The sequence below is a fragment of the Oncorhynchus tshawytscha genome, linkage group LG13 (assembly GCF_018296145.1).
Source record: "Oncorhynchus tshawytscha isolate Ot180627B linkage group LG13, Otsh_v2.0, whole genome shotgun sequence".
NCBI classification, from domain to species: domain Eukaryota; kingdom Metazoa; phylum Chordata; class Actinopteri; order Salmoniformes; family Salmonidae; genus Oncorhynchus; species Oncorhynchus tshawytscha.
Window position 1 is genome coordinate 7,353,916 of NC_056441.1, and position 12,581 is coordinate 7,366,496.

At 50.1% G+C, this 12,581-nt stretch overlaps 1 protein-coding gene across 2 annotated transcripts in view; it reads left to right on the plus strand.

Annotated features, from left to right (window-relative positions):
- Positions 1-12,581, plus strand: part of kpna6 (karyopherin alpha 6 (importin alpha 7)) — a 32,370-nt gene that overhangs the window by 8,437 nt on the left and 11,352 nt on the right. For both annotated transcript variants that reach the window (XM_042295105.1, XM_042295104.1), the window contains 7 exons: positions 1,956-2,151; positions 2,398-2,492; positions 2,717-2,848; positions 2,957-3,045; positions 3,155-3,254; positions 10,116-10,279; positions 10,374-10,578. In XM_042295105.1, the coding sequence (XP_042151039.1) occupies positions 1,956-2,151; positions 2,398-2,492; positions 2,717-2,848; positions 2,957-3,045; positions 3,155-3,254; positions 10,116-10,279; positions 10,374-10,578 (981 nt within the window). The remainder of the gene's footprint in view (positions 1-1,955; positions 2,152-2,397; positions 2,493-2,716; positions 2,849-2,956; positions 3,046-3,154; positions 3,255-10,115; positions 10,280-10,373; positions 10,579-12,581) is intronic.

Here is a 12,581-nt window from a genome sequence, read left to right on the forward strand (position 1 = left end):
ACCTAGCCCATAACACCTGCTAGCCCATAACACCTAGCCCATAACACCTAGCCCATAACACCTAGCCCATAACACCTAGCCCATAACACCTAGCCCACTGCTAGTGTCTAGACAGGTACACAACATAACCCCCTGTATAACACCTAGCCCTAAACACCTAGCCTAGAACACCTAGCCTAGAACACCTAGCCTAGAACACCTAGCCTAGAACACCTAACCTAGAACACAACATAACCCCCTGTATAGAACACCTAGCCTAGAACACCTAGCCTATAACACCTAGCCTATAACACCTAGCCCATTGCTAGTGTCTAGACAGGTACACAACATAACCCCCTGTATAGGTCCTAGCCCGTAACACCTAGCCCATAACACCTAGCCCATAACACCTAGCCCATAACACCTAGCCCATAACACCTAGCCCATAACACCTAGCCCATAACACCTAGCCCATAACACCTAGCCCATAACACCTAGCCCATAACACCTAGCCCATAACACCTAGCCCATAACACCAGCCCACTGCTAGTGTCTAGACAGGTACACAACATAACCCCCTGTATAACACCTAGCCTATAACACCTAGCCTATAACACCTAGCCCACTGCTAGTGTCTAGACAGGTACACAACATAACCCCCTGTATAGGTCCCTGTAACCCGCCTAAACACCTAGCCCATAACACCTAGCCCATAACACCTAGCCCATAACACCTAGCCCATAACACCTAGCCCATAACACCTAGCCTATAACACCTAGCCTATAACACCCTAGCCCACTGCCCATTGTGTCTAGACAGGTACACAACAACCCCCTGTAACCCCCACCTGTAACACCTAACACCTAGCCCATAACACCTAGCCTATAACACCTAGCCTATAACACCTAGCCCATAACACCTAGCCTATAACACCTAGCCTATAACACCTAGCCCACTGCTAGTGTCTAGACAGGTACACAACATAACCCCCTGTATAACACCTAGCCTATAACACCTAGCCTGCTATAACAGGTACACAACCTATAACCCCTGTATAGGACCTAGCCTGTAACACCTAGCCTATAACACCTAGCCTATAACACCTAGCCCACTGCTAGTGTCTAGACAGGTACACAACATAACCCCCTGTATAGGACCTAGCCTGTAACACCTAGCCTAGAACACCTAGCCTATAACACCTAGCCTATAACACCTAGCCTATAACACCTAGCCTATAACACCTAGCCCACTGCTAGTGTCTAGACAGGTACACAACATAACCCCCTGTATAGGACCTAGCCTGTAACACCTAGCCTAGAACACCTAGCCTAGAACACCTAGCCCACTGCTAGTGTCTAGACAGGAGACAGGTACACAACATAACCCCCCTGTATAGGACCTAGCCTATAACACCTAGCCCACTGCTAGTGTCTAGACAGGTACACAACATACCCCCCCTGTATAACACCTAGCCTATAGCACCTAGCCTATAACACCTAGCCTATAACACCTAGCCTATAACACCTAGCCTATAACACCTAGCCCACTGCTAGTGTCTAGACAGGTACACAACATACCCCCCCTGTATAACACCTAGCCTATAGCACCTAGCCTATAACACCTAGCCCACTGCTGGTGTCTAAACAGGTACACAACATAACCCCCCTGTATAGGACCTAGCCTAGAACACCTAACCTACAACACCTAGCCTACAACACCTAGCCTATAACACCTAGCCTATAACACCTAGCCTATAACACCTAGCCTATAACACCTAGCCTATAACACCTAGCCTATAACACCTAGCCTATAACACCTAGCCTATAACACCTAGCCTATAACACCTAGCCCACTGCTAGTGTCTAGACAGGCGAGAGGAGGGCACCTAGCTCAGGAAGCAGAAACTATAGCAACGTAAAACGTCCAAGGGCCACAGCGCACACACTGCTGTGTTGTTTCTCTCCTGTATTTGGCAGCTGTTCAAGAGGAGAAACGTTGACATGTTGAACGAGGAAGGAGTCATGTTTGAGAGTCCACTGGTCGACTCGTATGTCACCTCCACAGCCACAGAGGAAGGAGTCCTAACTAAAGACCTGGTAGAGATGCTCTTCTCAGAGGACCCAGAGCTCCAACTCGCGACAACACAGTCATTCAGGAAACTACTGTCCAAAGGTACCAGGCTGTTCAGTGAATATTACCTGCGTATGGCCGTGCACACTTAGTCCTGCTGGCCCTCCTGGGGACCGTCAGGCTGCTGGCCCTCCTGGGGACCCCCCCTGGCCCTCGGTCTGCAGGCTTTTGCTCCAAGCCCAGCACTAACTCAGATGATTCAGCTACCTCCCTCTAGGGTGGTAAAGGTTGAGTCTATGGTGCTAATTGTTACACTATTACTCATATAGTCTGTCTGATCTGTTCCAGAACCCAATCCACCTATTGACGAGGTCATCAACACCCCAGGCATTGTAGAGAGGTTTGTAGAGTTCCTGAAGAGGAGCGTCAACTGCACATTACAGGTGAGACCTTTTGAAATGTTAGGAACCACTCTTTATTGGTAAAATATAAAAAGTTAACCTAAAATGGAGAATGGCCAGACTTAAATAGCTAGTAAATAATTGTGGATATATTGTCAATTATTGCAATCTACAATAACAATTCTGTCATTGAATGTTTTTTTTTGTATTAAGTTTCATTATCAATAACAATGTGTCATTTTAATAAAGTGTCTGTCTGTGTGTAGTTTGAGGCAGCCTGGGCCCTGACCAACATAGCATCAGGTACATCCATGCAAACTAACATAGTCATCGAGGCAGGAGCAGTACCCATCTTTATAGAACTACTCAACTCGGACTTTGAGGATGTTCAGGAACAGGTAAAGGCCGAAACCCTGTACACATAAACAGTCATGGAACAAAAATGTATTACAAGACCATCTATAATTTCTACCTACTTTCTCTCTCTTCGTTCTCCTCTCTGCCAGGCGGTGTGGGCGTTGGGTAACATAGCAGGGGACAGTCCAGTGTGCAGAGACTACGTACTCAACTGTAATATCCTGCCACCACTATTAATGTGAGCGCACACAATCACACACTACTGTTTATGTCTCGTGTCCTCTGATGTTATCTATTACTCCACATAAAAAGATAGCTCATGGTTCCTCTCCCCGGTTCCTCTCCAGGCTTCTGACTAAATCCACCAGACTGACAATGACCAGGAATGCAGTGTGGGCTCTGTCTAACCTGTGCAGGGGGAAGAGCCCCCCACCTGTATTTGAGAAGGTAACATCCAACCCTATATTCATTTAACATCTCACGGTAGTAGTGCTGCTCTAAGATCAGTGTTGCCGTTGATATCGTAATTAATAAGATTACATGGACAGGGGGCGGCGGCCTGATCCTAGATCAGCATTCCTACTGTGAGACACTGTATGAATAAGGCCCCGGGTATCTGAGACGCTGTCTAAGGCCCCAGGTATCTGAGACGCTGTACGCTGGCTGAATAAGGCCCCAGGTATCTGAGACGCTGTACGCTGGCTGAATAAGGCCCCAGGTCTCTGAGACGCTGTCTGAATAAGGCCCCAGGTCTCTGAGACGCTGTCTGAATAAGGCCCCAGGTCTCTGAGACGCTGTCTGAATAAGGCCCCAGGTCTCTGAGACGCTGTCTGAATAAGGCCCCAGGTCTCTGAGACGCTGTCTGAATAAGGCCCCAGGTCTCTGAGACGCTGTCTGAATAAGGCCCCAGGTCTCTGAGACGCTGTCTGAATAAGGCCCCAGGTATCTGAGACGCTGTATGAATAAGGCCCCAGGTATCTGAGACGCTGTATGAATAAGGCCCCAGGTATCTGAGACGCTGTATGAATAAGGCCCCAGGTATCTGAGACGCTGTATGAATAAGGCCCCAGGTATCTGAGACGCTGTATGAATAAGGCCCCAGGTATCTGAGACGCTGTATGAATAAGGCCCCAGGTATCTGAGACGCTGTATGAATAAGGCCCCAGGTATCTGAGACGCTGTATGAATAAGGCCCCAGGTATCTGAGACGCTGTATGAATAAGGCCCCAGGTATCTGAGACGCTGTATGAATAAGGCCCCAGGTATCTGAGACGCTGTATGAATAAGGCCCCAGGTATCTGAGACGCTGTATGAATAAGGCCCCAGGTCTCTGAGACGCTGTATGAATAAGGCCCCAGGTCTCTGAGACGCTGTATGAATAAGGCCCCAGGTCTCTGAGACGCTGTATGAATAAGGCCCCAGGTATCTGAGACGCTGTCTGAATAAGGCCCCAGGTATCTGAGACGCTGTCTGAATAAGGCCCCAGGTATCTGAGACGCTGTCTGGATAAGGCCCCAGGTATCTGAGACGCTGCTGTATGAATAAGGCCCCAGGTATCTGAGACGCTGTACGCTGTATGAATAAGGCCCCAGGTATCTGAGACGCTGTACGCTGTATGAATAAGGCCCCAGGTATCTGAGACGCTGTCTGAATAAGGCCCCAGGTATCTGAGACGCTGTCTGGATAAGGCCCCAGGTATCTGAGACGCTGTCTGGATAAGGCCCCAGGTCTCTGAGATGCTGTCTGAACCGCTACAAACTTATGTGGAAAGGGCAGATTGTCACGAACACGATGGTGTTTTGCACTACGACCCCCCCCCCCCAACAAGTGTCATTGCACTTGTCTAAAGGGGTCCTCAAATTCTAAATCAAATGGCTAAATGATCCATCTTCACAATTCCATATGTTAGCTTAGTAAAATGAATACCTCTGTTTGGTATGTGCACCCATTTATTTATTCTTATTTTACCTTTATTTAACTAGGCAAGTCGGTTAAGAACAAATTCTTATTTTCAATGATGGCCTACCGGGGAACAGTGGGTTTAACTGCCTTGTTCAGGGGCAGAACGACAGATTTCTACTTTGTCAGCTTGGTGGTTTGAACTTGCAACCTTCCGGTTACGAGTCCAACACTCTAATCACTAGGCTACCCTGCCGCCCTACACTCTAACCACTAGGCTACCCTGCAGCCTCTACACTCTAACCACTAGGCTACCCTGCCGCCCCTCCACTCTAACCACTAGGCTACCCTGCAGCCTCTACACTCTAACCACTAGGCTACCCTGCCGCCCTACACTCTAACCACTAGGCTACCCTGCCACCCTACACTCTAACCACTAGGCTACCCTGCCGCCTCTACACTCTAACCACTAGGCTACCCTGCCGCCTCTACACTCTAACCACTAGGCTACCCTGCTGCCTCTACACTCTAACCACTAGGCTACCCTGCCGCCTCTACACTCTAACCACTAGGCTACCCTGCCGCCTCTACACTCTAACCACTAGGCTACCCTGCCGCCCCTACACTCTAACCACTAGGCTACCCTGCTGCCTCTACACTCTAACCACTAGGCTACCCTGCCGCCTCTACACTCTAACCACTAGGCTACCCTGCCGCCTCTACACTCTAACCACTAGGCTACCCTGCCGCCTCTACACTCTAACCACTAGGCTACCCTGCCGCCTCTACACTCTAACCACTAGGCTACCCTGCCGCCCTACACTCTAACCACTAGGCTACCCTGCCGCCCCTACACTCTAACCACTAGGCTACCCTGCAGCCTCTACACTCTAACCACTAGGCTACCCTGCCGCCCCTACACTATAACCACTAGGCTACCCTGCCGCCTCTACACTCTAACCACTAGGCTACCCTGCCGCCCCCTACACTCTAACCACTAGGCTACCCTGCCGCCCCTACACTCTAACCACTAGGCTACCCTGCCGCCTCTCTACACTCTAACCACTAGGCTACCCTGCCGCCTCACTCTAACCACTACTACCCTCTAACCACCACTAGGCTACCCTGCCGCCTCTACACTCTAACCACTAGGCTACCCTGCCGCCTCTACACTCTAACCACTAGGCTACCCTGCCGCCTCTACACTCTAACCACTAGGCTACCCTGCCGCCTCTACACTCTAACCACTAGGCTACCCTGCCGCCTCTACACTCTAACCACTAGGCTACCCTGCCGCCTCTACACTCTAACCACTAGGCTACCCTGCCGCCTCTACACTCTAACCACTAGGCTACCCTGCCGCCTCTACACTCTAACCACTAGGCTACCCTGCCGCCTCTACACTCTAACCACTAGGCTACCCTGCCGCCCCTACACTCTAACCCCTAGGCTACCCTGCCGCCTCTACACTCTAACCACTAGGCTACCCTGCCGCCTCTACACTCTAACCACTAGGCTACCCTGCCGCCTCTACACTCTAACCACTAGGCTACCCTGCCGCCTCTACACTCTAACCACTAGGCTACCCTGCCGTCCTACACTCTAACCACTAGGCTACCCTGCCGCCTCTACACTCTAACCACTAGGCTACCCTGCCGCCCCATAACCACAACCACTCTTGTTTGTTTTTTTTAAACAAAACCAACAACAAAAAAAAAAGCAATATTTAATCTCTATTTAGTGTGTGTATTGCTACATTCACAGCTCCTTGAATCTAAACTAACAGCTCAAATGAGTAAGTAGGTTAACAGCGCAAGTGGCTCAACAGTGGCTCATTGAGTTCTGAATGTAAACCAGCTAGCTAGATGAAGTCAGTCTTTTTGGCGTCCGGACGCCTATAGGCCCCGGTCAAGTGCTGCACTAATAGTGGTAGGCCCCGGTCAAGTGCTGCACTAATAGTGGTAGGCCCCTGGTCAAGTGCTGCACTAATAGTGGTAGGCCCCGGTCAAGTGCTGCACTAATAGTGGTAGGCCCCGGTCAAGTGCTACACTCTAACCACTAGGCTACCCTGCCGCCCCTACACTCTAACCACTAGGCTACCCTGCCGCCCTACACTCTAACCACTCTTGTTTGGCTACCCTTTTTAAACACTAATAGTGGTAGGCCCCGGTCAAGTGGTGCACTAATAGTGGTAGGCCCAGTGGCTCATTGGTCAAGTGGTGCACTAATGGTGGTAGGCCCCGGTCAAGTGGTGCACTAATGGTGGTAGGCCCCGGTCAAGTGGTGCACTAATAGTGGTAGGCCCCGGTCACAAGTGGTGCACTAATAGTGGTAGGTCCCGGTCACAAGTGGTGCACTAATAGTGGTAGGCCCCGGTCACAAGTGGTGCACTAATTGTGGTAGGCCCCGGTCAAGTGGTGCACCAATAGTGGCAGGCCCCGGTCAAGTGGTGCACCAATGGTGGCACCAATGCACTAATGTGGTAGGCCCCGGTCAAGTGGTGCACCAATTGTGGTAGGCCCCGGTCACAAGTGGTGCACTGATAGTGGTAGGCCCGGTCACAAGTGGTGCACTGATAGCGGTAGGCCCCGGTCACAAGTGGTGCACTGATAGCGGTAGGCCCCGGTCACAAGTGGTGCACTGATAGCGGTAGGCCCCGGTCACAAGTGGTGCACTAATAGCGGTAGGCCCCGGTCACAAGTGGTGCACTGATAGCGGTAGGCCCCGGTCACAAGTGGTGCACTGATAGCGGTAGGCCCCGGTCACAAGTGGTGCACTGATAGCGGTAGGCCCCGGTCACAAGTGGTGCACTGATAGCGGTAGGCCCCGGTCACAAGTGGTGCACTGATAGCGGTAGGCCCCGGTCACAAGTGGTGCACTGATAGCGGTAGGCCCCGGTCACAAGTGGTGCACTGATAGTGGTAGGCCCCGGTCAAGTGGTGCACCAATAGCGGTAGGCCCCGGTCACAAGTGGTGCACTGATAGCGGTAGGCCCCGGTCACAAGTGGTGCACTGATAGCGGTGTGCGATGAGATGTCATTTGACTCTGTTTGGGTTCAATGGAGCTAGTCTGTAATGCTGTGTTGTGCCCGTCTGTTCGCTAGCTAGCTGATGGGTTTTATCTGCTATTGACTCTGGCCGGGCAGAACACACAAAAGCCCCAGTGACTCAGAGACTGAGCATGTGACCAGGGGACAGTATGTGACGAGGCAGGAGTTTCTCTCACCCTGTGTTATTGTTCTCTTCAGCTCTGTGTCTCTATTGGCATTAATAGAAGAAGGACAGGAAGCCATTTTAAAACTACTTCAGATTTACTCAAGGTGAAGGACCAGCTCTTGGCTGTGTCCCAATACACTTAGATGGTTCCCTTGGCATTAATATAAGAGGGACAGGAAGCCAATTTAGAACTACTTCAGATTTACTCAAGGTGATGGACCAGCTCTTGGCTGTGTCCCAATACACTTAGATGGTTCCTTTAGCCTTGTCACCTTTCCCTTACAGTACTGGGATGTTACAGGGTCAGAGAGGGCAGAGTATTCATTCAGCCCTGTCAGTAGTGCTAAAGGAGAAGAGGACGTGTTCAAGTATCGGTTTCTCTTATCGAAATCATTGACTTAAGCACAGAATGCATCCCTACGCATTTTACAAAGAGGATATCAGAGTTCAGAGGTGTGATGTCATATCAGAATGAGAAGACAGATTTTCAGAGGTGTGATGTCATATCAGAATGAGAAGACAGATTTTCAGAGGTGTGATGTCATATCAGAATGAGAAGACAGATTTTCAGAGGTGTGATGTCATATCAGAATGAGAAGACAGATTTTCAGAGGTGTGATGTCATATCAGAATGAGAAGACAGATTTTCAGAGGTGTGATGTCATATCAGAATGAGAAGACAGATTTTCAGAGGTGTGATGTCATATCAGAATGAGAAGACAGATTTTCAGAGGTGTGATGTCATATCAGAATGAGAAGACAGATTTTCAGAGGTGTGATGTCATATCAGAATGAGAAGACAGATTTTCAGAGCGTGAGGGGAGGTCACAATTCTGTTTGTACCCTTGTTTACGTGGATAAGCTTTTTAATGAAACCTATTTGAAACATGCCATTAACACTTTGTTATTATCCTGGCATTTAATTATTATTCCGGTTATTACTTAGAAATATTAATCAACCAATTAAGAAATGTCACGTTGGAGAGGATCTGTCGCATTTTTGTGTTGACACTACATTAACGGACTCAAAATAAAGATATTCAGTGCATTCGGAAAGTATTCAGACCCCTTGACTTTTTCCACATTTTGTTACGTTACAGCCTTATTCTGAAATGGATTAAATTGTTTATTTCCCTCATCAATCTACACACAATACCCCATAATGACATCACAATACCCCATAAGGACAAAGCAAAAACAGATTTGCAAATGTATATAAAAATGTACTGATATCACATTTACATAAGTATTCTCAGTTCTGTGTTGAAGCACCTTTGGCAGCGATTACAGCCTCAAGGCTTCTTGGGTATTATGCTACAAGCATGGCACACCTGTATTTGTGGAGTTTCTCCTATTCTTCTCTGCAGATCTTCTCAAGCTCTGTCAGGTTGGATGGGGAGCATCGCTGCACAGCTATTTTCAGGTCTCTCTAGAGATGTTAGATCGTGTTCAAGTCCAGGCTCTTGCTGGGCCACTCAATGACATTCACAAACTTGTCCCGAAGCCACTCCTGCGTTGTCTTGGCTGTGCTTAGGATCGTTGTCCTGTTGGAAGGTGAACCTTCATCCCAGTCTGAGGTCCTGAGCGCTCTGGAGCCCCCTCCCCGTGAGCAAATAATTTAAACAGCCCCCCTCGTGATAGTAATGTTCTGCCCATCTGCCATGTGTTTTTGTTTTAATGCAAGTCAGCTGCAATTCTACACATTTTGCCATGGGGTTGAGGCAAATGTTTTTTAATAAAGCTGGTCATCAATGGGCCCCACCACGGTTGGTAGTTTGACCATGCTTACTACAAGTTTAGATTAGCCGCTAGAGAGCATGTAGACTAATTTAGCAATCCTCCTACCAAAAAATTGCTGCCATGGGCTAATTGAGTGACTGCACAACCATATGTAAAAATTTGGCCGGCAAAAGGGTATAGACTGTCCCACTGTCTGTGCCCCAGGTTGTAAGTGTCTCGATCCCCCAACTGTCCCCCTGCCTGGCTGTCTCCCAGGTGTCTCCCTGTCTGTCCTCTGTCTCCCAGGTGTCTCCCCGTCGGTCCTCTGTCCCCCAGGTCTCCCCCTGTCTGCAGGTCCTGTCTAGACTGTTGTTCAGCAGTGATTTAGATCTGTTAGCAGATGCCTGCTGGGCTCTGTCCTACCTTTCTGATAGAATACACTAAATGTCCCCCTGTCGGTCCTCTGTCCCCCAGGTCTCCCCTTGTCTGCAGGTCCTGTCTAGACTGTTGTTCAGCAGTGATTCAGATCTGTTAGCAGATGCTTGCTGGGCTCTGTCCTACCTCTCTGACGGACCCAACGAGAAGATTCAGGCTGTCATCGACTCCGGTGTCTGCAGGCGCCTCGTAGAGCTGCTTATGTAAGTCTGTGTGCAGGCGCCTCGTAGAGCTGCTGGTGTGTGTGCGGACTTCACGGGCCTCAGCGTAGTAACTTTTGAATGTTCCCTCTGTCAGGCACACGGACTACAAGGTGGCGTCTCCTGCTCTGAGAGCAGTGGGGAACATCGTCACGGGAGACGACATCCAGACCCAGGTGGTGTTGAACTGTTCAGCCCTGCCCTGTCTGCTCCACCTGCTGAGTAGTCCTAAAGAATCCATCCGGAAAGAAGCCTGCTGGACCGTCTCCAACATCACCGCTGGCAACAGGGCTCAGATACAGGTGAGGGCCAGACTTTATACATCACCGCTGGCAACAGGGCTCAGATACAGGTGAGGTCCAGACTTTATACATCACCGCTGGCAACAGGGCTCAGATACAGGTGAGGGCCAGACTTTATACATCACCGCTGGCAACAGGGCTCAGATACAGGTGAGGGCCAGACTTTATACATCACCGCTGGCAACAGGGCTCAGATACAGGTGAGGTCCAGACTTTATACATCACCGCTGGCAACAGGGCTCAGATACAGGTGAGGGCCAGACTTTATACATCACCGCTGGCAACAGGGCTCAGATACAGGTGAGGTCCAGACTTTATACATCACCGCTGGCAACAGGGCTCAGGTACAGGTGAGGGCCAGACTTTATACATCACCGCTGGCAACAGGGCTCAGATACAGGTGAGGGCCAGACTTTATACATCACCGCTGGCAACAGGGCTCAGATACAGGTGAGGGCCAGACTTTATACATCACCGCTGGCAACAGGGCTCAGATACAGGTGAGGTCCAGACTTTATACATCACCGCTGGCAACAGGGCTCAGATACAGGTGAGGTCCAGACTTTATACATCACCGCTGGCAACAGGGCACAGATACAGGTGAGGTCCAGACTTTATACATCACCGCTGGCAACAGGGCTCAGATACAGGTGAGGGCCAGACTTTACACACAGACATCAAACATCACCCCTGGCAACAGGGGCTCAGGTACAGGTGAGGGCCAGACTTTACACACAGACATACAAACATCACCCCTGGCAACGGGGCTCAGGTACAGGTGAGGGCCAGACTTTACACACAGACATACAAACATCACCCCTGGCAACAGGGCTCAGATACAGGTGAGGTCCAGACTTTACACACAGACATACAAACATCACCCTGGCAACAGGGCACAGATACAGGTGAGGTCCAGACTTTACACAGACATACAAACATCACCGCTGGCAACAGGGCACAGATACAGGTGAGGTCCAGACTTTACACACAGACATACAAACATCACCGCTGGCAACAGGGCACAGATACAGGTGAGGTCCAGACTTTACACACAGACATACAAACATCACCCCTGGCAACGGGGCTCAGGTACAGGTGAGGTCCAGACTTTATACACAGACATACAAACATCACCCCTGGCAACGGGGCTCAGGTACAGGTGAGGTCCAGACTTTACGCACAGACATACAAACATCACCCCTGGCAACGGGGCTCAGGTACAGGTGAGGTCCAGACTTTACGCACAGACATACAAACATCACCCCTGGCAACGGGGCTCAGGTACAGGTGAGGTCCAGACTTTATACACAGACATACAAACATCACCCCTGGCAACAGGGCTCAGGTACAGGTGAGGTCCAGACTTTACACACAGACATACAAACATCACCCCTGGCAACGGGGCTCAGGTACAGGTGAGGGCCAGACTTTACACACAGACATACAAACATCACCCCTGGCAACGGGGCTCAGGTACAGGTGAGGGCCAGACTTTACACACAGACATACAAACATCACCCCTGGCAACGGGGCTCAGGTACAGGTGAGGTCCAGACTTTATACACAGACATACAAACATCACCCCTGGCAACGGGGCTCAGGTACAGGTGAGGGCCAGACTTTACACACAGACATACAAACATCACCCCTGGCAACAGGGCTCAGGTACAGGTGAGGGCCAGACTTTACACACAGACATACAAACATCACCCCTGGCAACAGGGCTCAGATACAGGTGAGGTCCAGACTTTATACACAGACATACAAACATCACCCCTGGCAACGGGGCTCAGGTACAGGTGAGGTCCAGACTTTACGCACAGACATACAAACATCACCCCTGGCAACGGGGCTCAGGTACAGGTGAGGTCCAGACTTTACACACAGACATACAAACATCACCCCTGGCAACGGGGCTCAGGTACAGGTGAGGTCCAGACTTTATACACAGACATACAAACATCACCCTTGGCAACAGGGCTCAGGTACAGGTGAGGTCCAGA